Genomic DNA, 19,675 nt, shown 5'->3' with positions numbered 1-19,675 from the left:
CTCCCACACCCACCGCTGCTCTAGACTGGGTCTTTTCCGGGCCAGAAACGACCCAATATTCTATTCTTTCTTGGGATTTCACCCATGGATGGAGGGTGTTCAATAAACAAACTTTGAAAAGGAAATGAGCCAAATGTGGATCTCAACGGCCAGTGGTCAAAATAAAGGCTGGGCCAATGGCTCCGCCTTTGCCTTCCCTCTCTCTGTGTCCCGTGGAATGCCTGCCTGGACCACGGGAGACCCCGGGGTCTGCGGCTCACATACTCAAGCGTGGATTCAGGCTGCAGGGGTCGCTGTGTTGCCTGCGCAGGTCCGAACAGTCCCCTTGAAGCTTCCAGGCGTTTCCGAAGTCTACCACCAGGGGCTCCACCAAGCCGGCCGGCGTGAGGAAGTCGTCTCCCTTGTTGCCGTTGTAATTCCCACACAAGCCACAGGTCTTCCCAGAATAGACTGGGGACAGCTGCCGGAAGAAGCCGGGCCTTGGAGCAGCTGTCCCCCAGTGCCACAATGGTTCCACTTAGTTAATGAGATCATTTGCACCAAAAAATTTCCCCAGGTGAAAAATTAATGTCAGGACGACTAAGTCCCGGGCTGCGAACTGGAGGACCACTGCAAGCTATGCAGCTAGGTGTCGTGCAGCTGGCTGTCGCTCCTCAAAGAAAAGTCAGCCAGAAGGATTCTAGGAATTAGGGGGAGAGAGAGAAGAAGAAGGAGGGGGGGAGGGGGAGGGGAGGAGGAGGGACACAGGGAAAGAGAAGAGAAGGAGGAGGGAGATAGGGAAAGAGAGAAAGAGGGAGAAAGGGGGAGGGAGAGAGGGAGGAAGAAGAGGGGGAGGGAGGGAGAGATTGCCTAAGATCCCATCGAGGGTGACACGGCTGGAAAGAGCAAGCAACTTGAATCCCCCAGACCTTCGTGCTCCCTATGTCTGTGACTAAAGTGACTATCAACAGACATGGGCTAAGCAACAGTGAGAGAACATGCAAACTGTTCGTTGGACAGATATTAGTTACAAACAGACAAGGCAGACTGAGGACGGTGTAGTCCAAGCCCCCAGGAGCTTGTGTCTGGTGTCCAGGAGCAACACCTGTCTTCTAATCTCCTGCTGAGGACACCAGGAAGGAAGCAGGGCTCAGATTCTATCCCCTTCTCTCAAGGAAGCAGGGCTCAGATTCTAGCCCCGTCTCTCACTCGCTGATCAGACCTCAGCAGTGAGCCATGATGAGTTTGACCCCAAAGTGCACACTCAGGGCCAAGCAGTGGTGTGGAGGCAGCTTTTTCCCAGGACAGCTGGGGCGCCACTGAATTCCATGGTGCAGATTTGAAGAACTGGTAGGGACCAGACCCCAAGAGTCCAATGATAGCTCTGTGGGTAATCAGTGAAACCAGGTGGTCCCCGCACACCCCCCATCCTGATGATCCAAAGTCTCACAGGTCAGGCCTGAGTCCCCGTAGTCATCTTGGAAGCCCCTTCTAGCTCCCAGCTGTGACTTAACAAGGTGCATGTGGAAGGTTCCAGACCCACAGACATACATGCAACTAAGAAAGGTGGGCAAATGGCCTTCCTTGTTTGTTTTACAAATGCCAAGTCACACACACACACACACACACACACACACACACACACACACACACACAAGGCAATCAAGGTCTTTTCCCTGACTTTCCAGCTTAAAACTAAAGCACACTGCTGTGACCTCGGATGCTGTTTCTCAAAGCCATGAGGGTCTTTCAAGGTCCTTCCAGACTGAATATTTCCATAATTCCATGATCTCGTTCTTGTCTGTCCCTTCTCATTGCCTTACAAGCACACAGTGGAATTTTCCAGAGGCCCTGTGATCTGAAATGCTGTAGCAGATTGATTGCAGAAAGAGATATGAGAATCCAGCTGTCTTCTATTAAATGAATCGTTAAGGAGATCTGCAGCCATGTGCGGCCATGGTATTTTTCTTGCTGCTTACTTACTGTTGTCTCCTGATCCCCGTCTAACTTATTTTTCAAGGGAAAAGTACTTACAAATGTCTGTTAGGAAACAAGGTTTAGTATTATGTTATAAATGAGTTAAGTGCTTTAATGCCTCCGCGTTAACATTTTTTCTGTCTGGGGTTTTGCTTTTCTGTTTGTGTCAGGATCATACTATTGAGCTCAGGTCGGCTGAAACTCACCATGTAGCCCAGGCTGGCCTCCAGCCCCTGTCACCTTCCTCCTCATCTCTGGGATATGTCTCTATGCTCAGCTTTGATTTAGCCATTAGCCTGGCAAGTATCAGTAGCTATAATCTCACTAAAGATCTCAGGGACTCGCCTCAGCCATTTTTAAGAATCTAACAACATCCTGACACCCGACAGTGAGGACCATGGTCTAACAACAGGAGGGTACCAGCCAGTGAACTAACCCTCATTGTGTTGAGGATGAGGGCTGCTGGTGGTTCCCCATGTCCCCTGGCTGTCTCCCCTATGAGGCAACACTAGTGAGGCAGTTCCTGGTCTGCCTACCTACCAGGGACTTTGCAAGGCAGCAGATCTGGAAGCCCAGTGAAATGTGCATGTTACCGTCCCATCTGATTATAGAATCATCCAGAGGACACGACCCACATATGCATCCATCCAGTGGCTCAGTAAGGAATGTGGAGGACTCCTCCCCCACGGCCTTCTTCAGACATATGGGCAGGATACTGGGTTTGAGCTGGGTACCCCAATCTGGCTCTTCCCTCCCTTGCTCCCCACAGTGAGTGCCCAGGGACACACCCTGATCCAAGACTTTACTGCAGCTCAGAAACTGGCAGGCAAGCCATACAGGGGACTCTGACATCTATTCTGGAGATCAACACAGCACCCAAGCCGCAGGGGGGGGGTAACCCCGGGAATAACAGGGAGCCCCCAGAAAACAAACATCAGCTTCTCACACACAGAGAGGCCTGTTCCTTGCTCTGGGGGTGTAAAGTGTGAGGAGAAAGAAATTCTTCTCCTACCACACAAAGCTATTTCGCCCATAGCACAAGGGGTACTTTGTAAGGGTCAGGCTCCGGCGAGGCTGTAGCTTAGAAAGGGACCTACCTTAACCAGTAGCCGCCCACGGCCATCCCAGTCCATCTGCAGGTCCTCCGCATAGCTGAGGCGTACAGAAGCCATCACTGTGTGCTGGATGCGGAGGTCACCTTGAAGCCATAAGTCCAGGGCGTCAGTTCAGATAGGGAGGTGACAGGGGTGACTGGTGTGTTGTGGGTTTCAAAGTTGTGTTTGTGAGGTCTCGAAGTATTATGGCAATGACAAGCAAGGAGAGGAGATCAAATAAATGTCCATGAGTTGGGAGCAGGGGGTGTAAGGGAGACCTCTCTGGAGGGATGAACTGGGTGGATAGAGGCAAATAAATTCCTAGAGAAGCCACTGGGCTACCATGAAGTGTAATTCCCCTTATGGGCACCAGAGGGCAGCAAAAGCCCCAGCATCCTGAGATCCTGGCGGTGAGGGAATCCTCTCTGGTTTTCAACTAGAGTCACCTGGGAGGAAGGAACCTCAATCGAGAGAGGATGCTTCCATCGACCCATAGGCATGTCTGTGACATTCTCTTGACTGTTGATTGATACGGGAGGGGCAGTGCTACCCCTGGGCAGGTGGCCCTGGGCAGGTCTAAGAAAAGTAACTGCCAGGAACCTGGGAGAACAAGCCAGCGAGCAGCCTTCCTCCTGCACCAGTTCCGGCCTCCAGGTTCCTGCATCGGTTCCTGCCTTGACTGCGCTCAGTGATAAACTATGAGGTGGAAGTGTCCGAGGAAATAAACCCGTTCCTCCTAAGTTGAAGGAAAATGTCTATGACAACCACTAAGCCTTGGACCCCTGTTGGCTTCCAGACTGGAAGTCCTCCTAGCTGAAAGACGCCATGTGCAAAGTCCGCTGCTGCAGAAAGGCAGAGATGTGAGAGCGCTTCCACCTTGTCCTGGAGGAATACATCAGTTCCCGGGGGTCACACTCGGTATAAACACACATGTAAACACAGCGAACATTCACTGTGCTCATCGGCTATGTGCCAGGTTAGGGTTACAGGCGACAGGAGGCCAGGAGTCGTGGAGGAGAGAGATTTGAGAGCTGATTCAAAGGTAACGACTGGAAGTCGTTCACCCCAAAGTCAGTTCATGTGACACGGGTGAAGACACGAGGCAAGAAGGTGTTTCTCATGAGGCACTTGGCCCAAGTAACATCCTTTGAGCTAACAATTTGTCTATCAACCCTGGCCTCTCAACTGGGTCAACCTCTGCCTCTTCTCTTCCAGAGTCAAGAGTACCCAGCACCCCACCCGTCCCAGCTAAATCTTCATCAGGTTCCCAGGAAAGAACTGGGTACCCTCGGCGGGCAGGGACATAGGCTGGTACCGTGCGGAGGAGGTGGGCATGAGCTTACCTTGCAGGAAGGGGAGCTGGACATCCTGACCATCGATGCCCACTGCTCCCCCGTGCTTCAGTTTCACCAGGCTGTTGTGCAGGGCAGAGAGCCGCACACTGACCGAGCGGGTGCAGACAGCATCAGGGTCATCGGCACACTGAGACATGGAAATGCAGAGTGACCTTACCACAACCCCATCAGGCCGGGACGCAGCCTCAGCTCTAGAGTGTGTGGGCCTCATTGAACAACAGCACACTTCCCTTCTCACAGAGTATGGGGTGCCCAGAATCATCAAGGAGGTTCTGAGCCCAAGTCTTAGCTACACCCTGTCCCAGCCTTGCATGGGTTTTCACAATAAACTTTACTAAGCCCTCAGCTCTTCTTATTCCATGGACCTAATAATCCAAAACAGTCAGGGCTTCCCCAGGGTAGAAGGCCTATAAATGTCCCTGCCCTTGCTTCATTAGCTGGAGAGTACATACCCAGTACCATGGCACACATAAAGGAGGGGACCCTGCTGTCCCCCACCCCACTTAGCCCTCCATTTCAAAAAGCAGAGGTTTAGGGAACCACAGACTAGACCTGAGGGGGTGACCCTCCTGAATAACAAAGAGTAGCCATCTCTCAGGAGCTAAGCAGGGACAGACAGTCTGGGTTTGCATGAAGTCACTGAAGGCCAGAGGACAGGCTCCCTTCTGTGCACAGACAGGTGCTCCAGCCCCCAGGACACTCACTGCCTTCTCACCATGAGGCTCTGCAGCCTTCTGACAGGCAGCCTGGCCGAGCTCACCTGCATGGTCTCTATGACAATGGAGAAAGTGTGATCCTCGCAGTCCCGGGCCAGCAGATATTGGCAGATCCCACTGAAGGTGAAGTACCTGTTGTCGAAGCTCTTGAAGTGCGATTGGCCTGTGACAAGACACTCCCCTGGAAGAACCCAGAAGAGGTGAGGGGAGAAGCTATACCTTGGCAAGGTGAGGTACCCAAAGGCCCCAGGTACCCTTTTCCCCATGACAATCAAGGCTAAGTATGGTCAAAGGATTCAAGGTCAGGTAGTTCCCACTCTCAAGCTGGTTACAGGTCAACATCCCGTTTTATAAACAGGGCAGCTAAGGGAGATGACTAGAGACCTGAATTCAGTCTGTGCTAGAGTTGGGACTTGAACCCGCAGCTCTCAGAGCTGAGCTTCTGCCCCTGACTGCTCGCTTGAAGCCTCCTCCACAGGCCCCAGACTTCCCTGCTCAAGGCCAGGACAGCTGCACATGGCGGCCTGGAAGCTCACCAGGACAGGGAGGCTGCCTAGAAGCACAGCTCTCATTGAACTGGCATGCAGAGGGGCCTGGGGACAGCCTCACCCCAGGAGAGCCATGAAGAACAGAAGATGAGAACAATAGAGACCGGCCCAGTGCCAATCCAAGACTCCATTCCTGCCCCTAGCTCAGCCAACAGGAAACCTGTTCAGGGCCAGGGGCAAGTTCAGGGGGAGCATGGCACAGGCAGGAGGCTATCAACACGTGGCATGGCCGGGCAGCATTGACCTTCACAAGGCCAGCTCCCAGCCCAAGCTGGTAGATACATCTGCAGATGGCGACTCTCTATGCTCCCCCTCCTACACAGTTGTGACTTTATGCCTTAGAGGATATCCATGCAGAAGAGGCTCTGCCAATGTCTCTACCCAGCTTGGGGAAACTCCATCCTCGAAGACCGCAACGGACCTACTGTGGTTTAAACAGGCATCATGTTCTCTTGCCAGTCTCTGGCTGAGTGTCTGTGCCACCTTTGCTCGTCTCCACTGTCACTCTGTGGGAATTGTGTGATGCTGGGTCCTAACATAGCCTGGAAGTCCTGAAATACCACAGGGTCATTCCTGCTGCCAAAATGACAAGGACAGGAAGGAGGGAACCCCTACTGTCTGCCACCTTATTGAAATTCTCAGTAACAGGCAGTGCTGGGCCAGGCTCAATGTATAACTTTGAATCGAGCTGTGGTTCTACCTTGGAGCATTTGAAGGTTGGGTAAGGGCAAGTAGCCCCAGGGGATTAACAAGTATCTGTCTGGTCCCCAGGACAACGGCTCCCCTTCCAGGATGCTAGGATGACCAGTGAATAAAACCATCCTGAGGAACTTGAAGGAACTAGGAAGGCCCCAGCTCACACTCACATCTCCTCCCACACCGTGTCCTGAAAAAGGGCAAGAGCGGACTAAATCCTGGTAGAAAGCTGAGCAGCTGCACGACGGACGGGGCCAAGGGTCACCCCGAGCCATTGTGAATGTCCTGGAATCCAGCGAAGTCACAGGAAGGCCTTTCGAAATGGATATTTTTCTAAAGTCACCGCGGTTGAACAAACAGAGCAATGCGGTCGTTTATGTCAAATGCCTTGACCTGGCAGCCGTGGAATGGGTGGGATTCCTCTCTCAGCCATCCCCATTCTCTCAAGAACAGTCTTATCTGAGTGTGGAACTGGACTTCCAGTCTCTCCGACAAGGCCCAGGGAAAAGCAGGGTCAATGAGAAAGCACCGCAACTATCTGAAAGCAAAATGTCCTGGGCTGGAATCTAATCCTCTGATCTGGCTTCCTGCCCTCACCCTGCTGATTTTCTTTCTCAGCAATCAGAAGTCTAAATATTATACGTGCATGGCTTATCTCCTTGGTACAATTGAGGGACCAAGATGCAAACACAGGAAACCTGGGGAAATGGACTGGTGAGCTGCCGGGTAATGGCTGGCCGAGGGACTTAAAACATCCAACCAAACATCCAAAACCGCATGGCCGGACTCAAGCTCCTTGGTCCAGAGCAAGACGACTAGGGAATTCATTCACGGGCAGGCAGGAAAGGGCAGCCACCAGACTTGAGATGAATGGACAGGTGAAAAGCCAGAGGTGCTAAAAGAGAGTACAAAATGGGCCTTCTAATGTTAAAGCAAAACTGTTCCTGGGTAAAGATCCCCGTCTTTAGAAGGAGGAAGAGGGGGGTAAGGGAAGAAGATGATAGGAGGGGGAAGAAGAGGGGAAAAGAGGAACAGGAGCTCTCTCATCTAATGGACACACTTCTTGCTTATAAACAAACCCTCTGGTGTGCAGCGCGTAGGCCCTGGATAGGATGCTCTGCTTGAGTCAACAGCCTTCATCTTTTCCTACCGCAAACCCCACAGAAATGTCAGTCCGCAGGCCTCCAGCAAGGTGAAACAGACCAGGCCTCCAGCAAGGTGAAACAGACCTCCGGTAGACACTGGGCTCCCCCACGCTGGCCTTTAACTCAGTAATGTAATTCTGACCAAATGTGCATAGTGTTCTCTGCGCTCTCTCTGGGTCCTGATGGGCACTGTCGTTCCCAGCAGACAGATGAGGGAGACTGAACACAGAGAAGTTAAACCAACTCAACCTCCCACAGTGGGGCAAAGACTGCTTGGAACTCAGACGTCATAGGCTACCCCCCGGGGGCGGGGGGTGGTCCACAGTATCTCAGAAGCCTACTCACTTCAGGACCAAGCCTCTCTGGACAGTGTGGTCACCTGCCAAGGGGCAGGAGGACAACACAGAAGGAAGAAAGCCTGACTAAGAAACACAATGCATTGCTTACTGACCAGTCCGTGCCCGGCCTGAAGGAACTCTGGTATACCTCCAGAGAGCCCAGAGAGGGTGTGGACAGGCCACTGGACACTCCCAGGCCTTGGGGGAACAGGGGACAGAATCCCAGGTAAGTCCAAGTGCCTCAAAGCCCACTTTCCTGAGGGAGAAGTCCCTAGCTGCCTGTTAGCCAGGGAGACCCTGTGTATCATTCTTCCTGCAGGGTCACAGCAGACTGACTTTGAATCTCAGGGTGAAATCACAGGGATAAATTATAATCCATCAAATTATCCTGAACAGGAGGTTGGGGGTTGGGGGGGTAGGGTATCACTCCTTCGACAGAGCACTTAACAAGCATGCACAAGTCTCTCAGCCCCATGCCTGCTCCATCCGGTCTGCCATGGGTTTCAGTCCCTCTCTGAACTTGCTTAAGTCTTAACTGGGTCTCAGTCCCTCTCTGAACTGTTAATGTTCCCTGCTCTGGAAAGATGGGACTGGCCCATCCTGACAGGGGACTCGCTATGGAGTTCTAAAGGTCTCACAGCAGCCATGGAATGAAGCTATGGAGAGAGAGAGAGAGAGAGAGAGAGAGAGAGAGAGAGAGAGAGAGAGAGAGAGAGAGAGAGAGAGAGAGAACTTGACATAGACATCTAGGAAGCAAGACCCTCTATTGAGAAACTGCCTCCATCTGATTGGTCTGTGGGTCATTTTCTTGATTAATCACTAATATGGGAGAGCCCAGCCTCCTGTGGGTGGTGCCACACCTGAGAGGGTAGGCCTGGGTTGTATAAGAAAGCTGATTGAGGAAGTCGTGGCACACAAGTCAGTGAGAAATGTTTACAACCGTCTCTGCTTGAGTTCCTGCCCTGACTTCCCATGACGATGTGGCAGCAGAAGCCAAATAAACCCCTTCCTCCCCGTGTTGTTTTTTGGTCATGACATTTATCACAGCAATAGAAAGCAGACTGGGGACACCATGTTTTACAGATTAGGAAACCCTGCTGGAAAGCTAGCCAGTGCCCTTTCCAACCAAACCACCCACACCTGAAGCCCATGCTTCCACCCCCATCCGGGGCCATTTTTATTCTGAACACAAATGGAAAGCCCTCTACTCAGGTGTTCCTCACTTAGAAACCTATGTGCCACAGCCTTCCATGAGGAACATCAAATGCACAACCAAGGCTGTACACATCTGAAGGACAGCCTCCAGGATGCACAACCTCCAGGATGCACAACCAGGGCTGTACACATCTGAAGGACAGCCTCCAGGATGCACACCCAGGGCTGTACACATCTGAAGGACAGCCTCCAGTAGCTGCCATGCGGAAGCGTGGAGGAATCCACGTTCACACTAACAGGATGCTCACAGCTCCTGGGCACTGACCTAGCAGGGCCTTCCTGATCCCTAGCGGGGTTTTCCTGGCAGTGTTGAGGATGTAAAAGTTGAGAAGGAGTTACAGGATGCCTGCAGACTACATAGAAACCACACACTGCTGCATAGGTGTTGAATGTCCACCAAAGGCCCATGTGTTGTTAAAAGCTTGGTCCTGGCAGTGACACTCTCAGAAGGTTGTGGCACCAAAGGAGGTGGACACTGTACAAGGTGCTAAGTGAATGAATGAGAGGGGTAGGAAACCACCCACACGCCCAGTACCCAACTGTGGGTCTTCATCATCAGAGGCCCTAGTGAACGGGGCCACCTGATCTTAAACCTGACGCTCCGTTGTCTGGTATTTTGTTGTAGTAGCACAAAGCTGACCAATGCGCCACAGTTTTGCCTGAGGATACCCAAAGATAAACAGGGAGCAGATAGTTTCTAGAACACCATCCATGGGAGTCACCAGCCCCTCCCCATCCCACCAGACTGCTGCCCTCCTAAGCTCTTCCCTTCCCCTCCCCCTTCTCCGTCCCCACACTCAGCACTGTGCTCTAGGCAGCCTTCAGGGTGACCTGTTATGTTTGGGGATCTGTGGCACCAGGGTTGATGAGTGTCACATGTTCATCTTTGTACAGAACGAAAGCCTGGTCCTCTGAGATGCACAACACAGCCTCTCCAGGATCTTCCCAGAAGCCCTGCTCTGGTTTTTCCTTGGAGAGCTAGGCGTATCCCATTTCAGAGCCTTCCCATCAGTAGCTCTTCCCGATTCTATGAGAGATGAGACAGCCCACTGGCAACAGGACTGTGATAAGACTGTAGAGAGAGAAACCTAAGTCTGGCAGCCATGGGTGGAGGTGGACAGAGTGCGGCGAGGAGCAGAGTAGGGTTTTTGAGAGTGAGATACAGTTTTCATAGCTTTGTCAGCAAATCATGGAACTACTCCTAAGACCGCAAGTCGCAACTGGCTACCTGCCCTTCCAGGCATCAGAACGCTGCTTGTCTTGAATCCTCAACAACTGAACCCTAGACCATGCGATTATTTTGTCCAGACAAGACTTTCATGGCTTCCGTGCATAGCGGTGGCTGGGTGGATGGATGAATGGAAGGACGATGGAAAGAAGCCCCTTCCTGAAGTCGCTGGTACTAGGACTGCTTCGGCTCCAAGTCGGTCTGATGAAAACAGCCAGCTAAGCTCCCAATTCTGTCCGCTGTGGCTCACAGGTCTTGTGCACTGGGTGCTTCCCGCTCAGCTATTGGAGGGTTCAGACTCCTACCTAGGGTGTGGTTGTGCTCAAAAAAAGTATTTTCAAAAGTGATTTCTTCTAGAATTACCCAAAGGATACCAAGACTAGTTGGTCATTCCTGATCCAGCTTCCATCAAATTCCAGAATTTTCCCAGTGTGATATGTGTTAGATAAGATCCCAAATGACCCTAAAGCCTCTAATCCACCTGCGTCCAGGTGTCCACGTCACTTCTGACCTACCTAAGTCTAGGGCCAGCAAAGGGGAGAAAGGACAGGTAGAAAACCCAGCCGACACTGAGTTGTGGTCCTGGCTCTGCCTCTGAGCAGCTGTGTGACTTTGAGAAAATTCCTTAACCTGTCTTGCTGTTTTCTCTTTTACAAGGAGAAAACAAACTGGCTTGTCTCCGGGTTGTAGCAGTGAGGTAGCAGGATAAACTCTTAGCACGTCCCCAGCATACTGAAAACATCACATGAGAGAACAAGAAGGGAAAAGTCCAGAGTCTTTTCGGAGAGGCAGAGGGAGCTTTGAATGGGCAAGGTTTGCAGTAAACAGAACTGAGGCTAAGCAGGCAAAAGCAGAGGGCAGAGGCTATACTGCAGGCCCCAATTCTGCCGATTCCCGAAGGGTAGCTACTACCCTAGTTCTCTCAGCATTTGAACCATACTGTGGTCAACATACCAAGCATTCTAGAAAATTCCAATGAAACTCACGAAAAATAAAATCACTAGAAAGCAGATTTTGCTTTAAAAAAAAAATCATTGACTCCTCCTCTGGGTCCACGAAGTCGCTAAGGACAGGGTCAACTGTGGGCATCAATCTCTACCTTCCCAGTGTCTGTCTCCTCTACCTTGGCGGAAGGTACAGAGCTAGCTCAGCAATAACCTTTCTTCTTGAGTTACCCAGATTCCTGGAATAACACAACCTCCCCAGGACAGAGCCCCTGGCAGCTGAGGACAATTATCCAGGAGGGTGAGGCTGCACCTGCCGCAGAAGAGGGCAGCTAGGAGAAACCGGATTGACAGCAATAAGGGCTTCCCGGGAAGGCTTGGGGACACTCCTTTATTTGTTCCTCTTCCCAGTGTTGAATAAATCTCCACCCTCCGCCCTTCACTGTTGTTCTGTTTAACTAGTGTATTGGGGCTACAGAAACTTAGTTGTGTCCTTAAAATTCAGGTTATACTCTCACTCCAAGCCAAAAGGCTTATGGAAACCTTCCTCTTGACTTTCCAAAGAAGTTCTCTTCTCTTTGCTTGGTCAGCCCTGCCCTTCAGGTCTCACAGCTCAGCAACTTCATCCCCAGAACAAACAGGAGTTGGGCAGGGCCACCTACTCCCGCTTCAGCTGCTGTAGAGGAGCTAGCATGGCCAACTGTGAGCAGACAGCGGGGCTGAGATCCAAAGCCAGAGCTGAGGTCAGGAGGTGTTGCAGAGGTCACTCTCTGTTGTGCTGTGGGCTCTCTATCCAGCAGGGCAGGGGAGGGGAATCACACTTCTCCACAGAGAACGGGAAGAAAGGGAGAAAAGGTCCCAAGCCTACCTGGGCATTCCTCATTGCTGCAGATCCATAGGCTGTTTCTGCAGATACTGTTGGACAAAAGAGCATGCTCGGGTCACTGGTTCTGCCAGGAGGGCACCTAATTAAATTAACGCTCATCACAGATAGCCCGTCCTCCCTGGAGAAAGGATATAGGAGAGAAGAAGGGAGCAGGAACCAGAAGAGTCTTTAAAGCGATAAAGTGGCACAGGACACGGCTTTGGCCACAACAGATCCTTGGAGACCTCCTGAAGGGGAAGAAACTAAGAGAGAAAAAGGAAACCTAGGGATCCCCCTGCCAGCTCCCCACCCTCTACTCTCAACCCAGGACAGCTCCTGGTCCACAGGCTGTTGCCCCCTCCCGTCACAGCTTCCCCTCCCCAAACCCCTGGGTAGACCAGGCTGTGTGGTCTTGCAGTTACCAAGTGTTGCAGTCCTGAGAGAGGGAGGTGCCAGGAGGGTACCGCTTCCCAGCGTGCACGCAAGGACAGTCGGAGCTCTGCACACATCGGTCTTCATCCAAGAGCTCTCCCTCTGTTCCAAGGGCATCAGAGATCTCAGTACCATCATGATCCTTGCTTATCCCTCCCTCGTAGAGCCCCGTGGGCAACCAGAGGCTTAGCGCTTCTTCTGGAAAACTCTAAGGCAATGCACTGTGACGTTTATTCTTGACACTTATGGAATATGAGGGAGGGAGATACCGATTCTCATCCTACAGAGGAAACAACGGGTCACAGAGCTTGCTCAGGGTTGTCCAGTAGAAAAGCCCATGAGGGTCGGTGGGGGCTTCTCAGAGGAATCTCGAAGAACTGACTCGACACTGTGTGTGGGAGCCTGCTGGGTTATTTATGTTCATGCCCTAGAGGGCTGAATCGAATCAAGCATTTTGTTCAACATCATCCAGGAGAGACGTCATGAGCCTCGGGACTTCCTAACCCGTGTAACTGAATACAGCTCATGACCGTCACTCAGTCTCCTGGACATACAGGTTCTAACGAAAAGCCCTTTCCAGCTGAGCACACATGGCAAATCCAGGACATATTGTGTAAGACCTTTCTCCCTGACTGGTGTCCTGAACCCTAACTGAGAAAACAAAACCACATCTCAGATTAGGCCAGGAGCTCCCTGAACAAGGTCAGTTCTGGGACCGAGACAGTTCCCTAGATAGAGTGCTTTCTGAATACAGTACAATGGGAAAACATGAATTCAAAATAAGGCTCAGTTCAATCCTGGTCTCTCGGTACAAAGGCTTTCAAAAAGCTAAATAAAAGACCTCTGATTTCATCCATGAGGGTAAAACACAAGTAGCCTTCATCTCTCTTCCCAAAGCCCGGGACTCTGGCAGGGCCTCAGGTTTGTAGATGAAGAGGGACGTTCATTACCAGGGCAGCTACAGCCGTCTACACATTGCTGCTGACACACTTCATTGATAGACAGGCTCTGGCAGGTTCTGGGGCAAGGAGACACACACTCCTTATATTCCATGCCAGCTGGGCAAGCTGGACCTGAAAGACAAATCAAAGGAGTCTCCCAAAGCTGTGGACCCAGCAGCAGCCTCCAAGCCACACTGCGAGTGCAGCCAGCCTGGCGCTCTGACTGTCCACCCTGTCTAGAGGGTCCCGGGGATCATCTCCAACCCACCAGCCCATGGTCCCTCTGCAGCCAGCGTTGCCCTGAAAGAGCATCTTCTGTTTTGCAAGGTCCTAGCTAAGACTCATGCCCGGTCCAGACACCCTGCCTCAAGGCTATCTGTTCTCCACTCTCCATGAAGAAAGCTTGGCCATCATTTGTCTCTAGGTGTTCTGACCTCTTCATCTAAGACTTTCTCAGGGTAATGCCAAATTCTGGGCTGAAAAGGAATGGCTTCTAGGAACTAGGACGAAACCCTCACTTTCTCCTCTTCAAGGCTCTCTTCTTCCTGGTATTGGCTCCCGATGAATGCTACCTCACTCCCAGCTCGGGACACACTCTATCCATGCCCACTTGGATGATACTGACTTACTTCCACGTTTTATTAGGCTGCCTTTAAGCCTTATTGCCTAACCATCTCTCTGTTCACCACATAGAGCACACAGATCCTCGTGGGCAAAGCCTGCCTCTCCTGACATAATTGCCCCCAACTCCTTCTTTAAAACCATCTATCAGACATCTCCTCCATCCTACCTTCAAAGGTCTAAAAAGACAGCCACTCCCTATTCAAAAGAGAAGGCGGCTCTAACCCCCACCTTCCCACACCCCCACAGCGGAGATGGCAGGCCCTGATGGCAAAGCTGTTTGCCACACGGTGAAACTCAAATGTGCAGTGTCAGTATCAGCCAGGAGCTCTGCCTCCTCCAGTCCACATTATCTGACTAATTATAGCCAACCAGCTGCCCATCGAGGGATTTTTGATCAGTGTAGTGAGAGGGACGGCTTTTGCTAGGTGACCAGAAGTCTCTATTTAATCGTGGAGATTTGGAGATAGTGACAGTGACTATGGACCCAGTGAGATTTAGAGATGCCCAAATTGGTATTACAAGGCAGGATTGATGGAACAGAACACACAATGCCTGGAGGCCGGAAGGGCGAGTTAATAAAAGGGAAGGTTTAATGAAGCCTTTCTGGTCTCCCGGGAGGGGGGGGGGAAGGTACCCCACATGCAGTTTAGATAACCTGACACTTCTAACTCAAGAACACTGTAAAGGCGAACACTGAGACCTAACTGCCTGCTGGACTGAAGCAGAGACAACTGTGGGAAACCAGGGAGTGGCTTTCCTGAGGGAGTCATGGGGTACCAAGAAGGGTGTGACATGGAACAAGAGGTAGGGACAAGGGCCTTGAAAGGCTTGCTCATCTACTACACAGTCCATGAGGGAAGGGACTCCCCTGCAGGTCAATGCTGAAAGGACTAGGTGACAGAGGGCAGGAGCCATTCAGGACTCAGGGCTCGGGAGACACTGGCTGATGGCACTGGAGGGAAGTACACATCACAACAAGGCTCCAAAGCACCCTGAGCGCCACCACCCCAAGACAAACGGTATGTTCAAGCACAGGGGAGACCAGCAACTTACGACAGGCACTGTGGTCAGTCCAGCCGTACAGCACCATCCCTTCCTGGGCGCAGGTTCGGGCATACTCAAGGAGTACAGGACATGCGCACTCTGGCCCCGTAGCACACGTACACAAAATCTTCTCACACAGAGCCACAAAGGACTCGGGATCCACCAGAGGGTGGCAGCGGGCAAACACCGATGCCGTCTTCAGTAGCTGGCATTGCTCCCACATGGCCTGTAGGGGGAAAGGCTTTGTCAGCATGACCCAGGGGTGGTCCCGGCCTTGAGCACAGGATCACTTACTGTCCCTCTGAGGATGGCACTAAGGGAAACAGAGGTTGTCCCTTCAGGATCCAGCAGGTGCTTACATCCAAACAGAGGAAAGACAGCACACACTTTTGAGGTAGATCAAAACTAAGGTCACGTGTTAGACCACGGGACTTAGACATGGACAGCCTGAGCTCTGTGAGAAGCCGCGTCCTGAGAGAAAGGCAGAGAGAGGCGCACCCTGAGCTCAGGTATGGACTGTGCCTTCAGATTCCAGCAATGGAGGCAGTCACTCTTCCGCCCTGATCTGGCCACCTGCCTCCCCTGACCTTAATATTCCTCATTACCAAACAAAGGGTCCAGCAGAAGGAGGTTTGTTTTATACAGTGGAATTTCCTAGACCTCACTCCCATAGATTTAAAGAAAGTTGGCTGGGGACGGGGCTTAGAAATACGCTTTCTGACACCATCCCCAGAAGGCTGCTGGAACCAATAAGATCAATTTCCATCAGCCATAACACATTAACTGCCTACTAAAGCTCTCAAGAGGTGCTGTGTCAGGCAAGGCCTATTTTGGGTTCTCCTCTCTGTTGATACCCTCAACCAGATTATACAAGACGGGTTTGGAACCGTGGGTTCTTTCATCTGTGATTCATTAGTATAAACACGCCTGCGTGTCTTACTCACAAGCATCTCGAGAGTCTGGGTTTTAATGATCCCAAACGCCTGTTGCCGGCTGCTTTCTATTTGTCTTGTTTGGTTGTTTCACTGTAACTGTCTCTGTAGCTGGGGTATCTCTCTTCATGGATGGCTTGGTCTCACTGGGACGTTTTTGACACTTAGGGCCACATAGACCAGCAATGTATATTAGTAATGTCTTCAACTTGACACAACACACACAGTGCTATGGACTAAACCACAGTTTGTTTCATTCATGATTTCTTTCCTGCATATGCGGTCAGCAGCTAGCGAACGGACTTACAACCTTCGGCTAGATAGAAGAGAACATGAGAGCAGCTGTATGTTAAAAAAGGACTGAGCCATGGGTGGTAAACTCAAGCCAATCGGTGTTTGCAAACAGAAAAAGAGGAAATACATGTCTTGAGAAGAAATTGAGAGGAAGCCCGTGTCCGTGGAGAGCAGGGAGCCAGGCCTCTGCTTTACGGCACCATGGGAATCCCAGAGATAAGAGAAGTCTACCCTGCACGCCACCTTTCTCAAGACCGTCCCTGGCACTATGGACCCTCTGTGGCCCTAGAGACCCAGTGTCCCCCTCACAGTAGCCCTATGCTGGTGCTGTGTGTCTCACCTGATCTGCCCTATCCGATCACACAGTCAGAATCAGGCCAGTAGCATCCCATCTGTGGCATGACCACAGTAGGCTCACTGTGCATCTTAGAAAAGCAGCTGCCTGTTGGCATGGGCCACTGAACTACAAACCTGCCGGTGGACTGAGGGGAATCAGTCAGCCACGCCACTAACAGATACCATGCCTCCCAACCCCCATCTCCATCTTCTTCAGTTTCCTCCCATTGAGTTGATGTCTCTGTGGCCACACTCTGGTCGTGGAAACTTAGACTAATAGTTAGCTTGCCTGGTGGTACCCTGGAATGAATAGGGATAATAGCCTTAATGCTACTTCATGGGTTACTGTAGAGATGCCACGATGCCTGTCACCACATAGGTCATCATGAATGCCTTGGGGGATGCTCAGGCCAGTTAGGTCTCAGCTCCAGAGTCCTTCCATTAGCCACCTTGAATATTCTGCCCAAACAGAAACGGAGTTCCCGAGCCAGTGATCAGAAAGAGTGGCAGGGCCTGGTTGGCCTGCCCTGGCCTCACTCTAACTTCACAGGCCCCAAGTTTAGGCTCAGCTCATGCATGTGCCATTGTGTGAACTTCAGCTTGTTACCTCCCACCCCTTCCTCTGTGTGAAATGGGGAGGAGGGTCAGAGCTCCTACTGTAAGTCTGCAGTGAGCCGCAGTGAGCAGTGAATAGAACCACACAGGTCAATGGTTCGTCCCAAGAAGTCATGGCAACGTCATCGTCTACCCTTCTACTGTCCCTCTGCCTCCCAAGGCAAGCAGGTCTCTAGATCAGGACACTCTTGTCCCCTTTCCCATCTCTAGCTCCCTGGGCCATAGTGGGATAATGGTCACCATGGCAACATTATCAGAGCTCTGGTATCTTGGCTGCTCCCTGGTAAGCTGGGGCAGCTTTCATTGATTTTTTTTTTTTTTTTTTTTTTTTAATTTGGGAAGGCTATGATCCTCCCAGACAAAGTAGCAAGGACTTAAGTTGAAGGGCAAGGAAGGAGGCTGAGGCCCTGAGGCTGTTGCCTTTCTGCAATGCTATCTGCCCATAAAAACCGCCACTCAGGGAACAGAGCCCTGACTCTTGCTGAGGACAGCTGAGGGTGTCCAGCTGCTCAGGTTCCTGCCTACCTGATTTCCCACCCACAGTTCGGAACTAGAAAGAAGAAAACAAAACACCTGAAAATCACAAGCCCATGAAAATCTACTGCTGCTCCACCCCCAGCCCAGGGCTCTCAGACAAGAGCAATCGCTCTGAGTCATTGTGTGACCGGCTCTTGGCATGGTAAGGAGGAGCAAGAAATTTTCCCCATGCAGGACACAGTAGCATCTATCCTCCCTGCCAGGAGTCCTGCCAGGGCAAGGGCTGCCTGGCCCATCCCCCATTGGCCCAGGTCAGCCCTTTCCAAAGGGAAAGTGGGAACAAGACTCTAGCATATTTCTTGGGAGGTCCCTGGAGGTATTAACTGGTTTGTAGAAAGCCACAGCAAGATGGGTGCTTTCGGGTTATTTCACTGCAGGAAGGGAGTGAGGTTTCTGTAGAAGCTGCCTTCTTAGAACAAATCCTTCGGCTATAGTTTCTCCCTCCACAGAAACAAAAAGAAGTCTGGGCCCTCATCTTCTCTTCCAGGCTTCCTCTGGTCACCCCCGTCCTCAACCTGGTCCACAGTCTGGTTGCTAGGCAGGCTTTTCAACAGCTGCCCAGTGCCACCTTCTCTGACCCCACAGCAGTACCCAGGGGCATATTTACCTCACAGTCTTAGCCACTTCCAGGCTTCTCTGTTCTAACTCAGGCAGCCCAGCCAGGACAAGTAAAGGCCTGAGATGACAGAGTGAAGTCCAAGGTGGATTTAATACCTGTGCTCCCAGCCTCCCAGCAGACACCATTCATTATATAGATGTTAAAATACTATACATACACTAGGTGGGTGGCCTCTAGATCTGCAGCACACAGACGGGGCTGGATATAAAAAGCAAACTATACCCCATTCCAATTTAAAGGGCAACATTTTAACTCAATAGGAAGGCAGGGAGGCTGGGCCCCAGGACTGGATTTCAGCCTTCCCCTCTCTTCCCATCCCCAACCCAGGCATTGCTGATGCCTTCCTGAAAACACCTTCATGTTTCCTTCCATTGGCATGTCTACTATATCGAGGCACTGTGTTTAGCACAATGAATGCAAAAGAAAATACACTGGGTAAATTCTCAAAACCTGAAGGGAGGAGAAGCCTAACCTCTCCCCCTGTCTGCATGTCCTCTCTGAAGCCCTCTGGGCCCGGTCCAGGAGCCACCTCTCCAGGAAGGCTTCCCCAAAGTTCCTCCTCTCTCATCAACTGCTGGGCACACCGCTCTTGAACTGCTACTACCCCTTTCTGTACCCGTCTCCTGAGTTTCCATACATGTGTTCCAAGGACAGAGATGTAAACACTGGGTCAATCCTAGCCGTAATAAATACTAGCATAACTTGCCTCCAGGGCCTAGGGTGTGGCATAGGCTGGTTTACATGCAGGCTGAAGGCTTCATCCCTACCTGGGGTGGCCTTCTCAGTTATGCTGCCTATTGTAACTGGAAGAAACCTGCAGCTGAGGTGTCAGGGAAAGCATTCCAAAGCCAGGCATACTCTGAGCTGGGTCTGGGTGCTGAGTAAAGACTTAGAGGCAAGCCAGGCAGCAGCTTTAATCCCAGCACTGCAGAGGCGGAGGCGGGGGCGGGGGCGGAGGCGGAGGCGGAGGCGGAGGCGGAGGCGGAGGCGGAGGCGGAGGCGGAGGCGGAGGCGGAGGCAGGAGGATCTCTGTGAGTTCAAGGCCAGCCTGGTCTACAGGGCAAGTTTCAGGACAGGCAGGGCTACACAGAGAAACCCTGTCTTGAAAAACAAACAAAAACAAACAGGGTAAGAGGAGACTAAACAAAGTGTTGCCCCCAGCCTAGAGTCCCAGCCTTCTGGGAGGTAGGAGAACCTTTAG

General features: G+C 51.7%; 1 protein-coding gene across 2 annotated transcripts in view; it reads right to left on the bottom strand.

Moving 5' to 3' along the window:
* Nucleotides 1–19,675, bottom strand: part of Vwf (Von Willebrand factor) — a 133,732-nt gene that overhangs the window by 82,896 nt on the left and 31,161 nt on the right. For both annotated transcript variants that reach the window (NM_011708.4, XM_006505918.4), the window contains 8 exons: nt 15,151–15,367; nt 13,483–13,605; nt 12,523–12,634; nt 12,104–12,150; nt 5,166–5,302; nt 4,394–4,532; nt 3,054–3,154; nt 265–460 (listed from right to left, as the gene is read on the bottom strand). In NM_011708.4, coding sequence (NP_035838.3) covers nt 265–460; nt 3,054–3,154; nt 4,394–4,532; nt 5,166–5,302; nt 12,104–12,150; nt 12,523–12,634; nt 13,483–13,605; nt 15,151–15,367 — 1,072 coding nt within the window. The remainder of the gene's footprint in view (nt 1–264; nt 461–3,053; nt 3,155–4,393; nt 4,533–5,165; nt 5,303–12,103; nt 12,151–12,522; nt 12,635–13,482; nt 13,606–15,150; nt 15,368–19,675) is intronic.

The sequence above is a fragment of the Mus musculus genome, chromosome 6 (genome assembly GCF_000001635.26).
Source record: "Mus musculus strain C57BL/6J chromosome 6, GRCm38.p6 C57BL/6J".
Lineage (NCBI taxonomy): Eukaryota > Metazoa > Chordata > Mammalia > Rodentia > Muridae > Mus > Mus musculus.
This window is presented reverse-complemented; position numbering and strand designations above follow the sequence as displayed.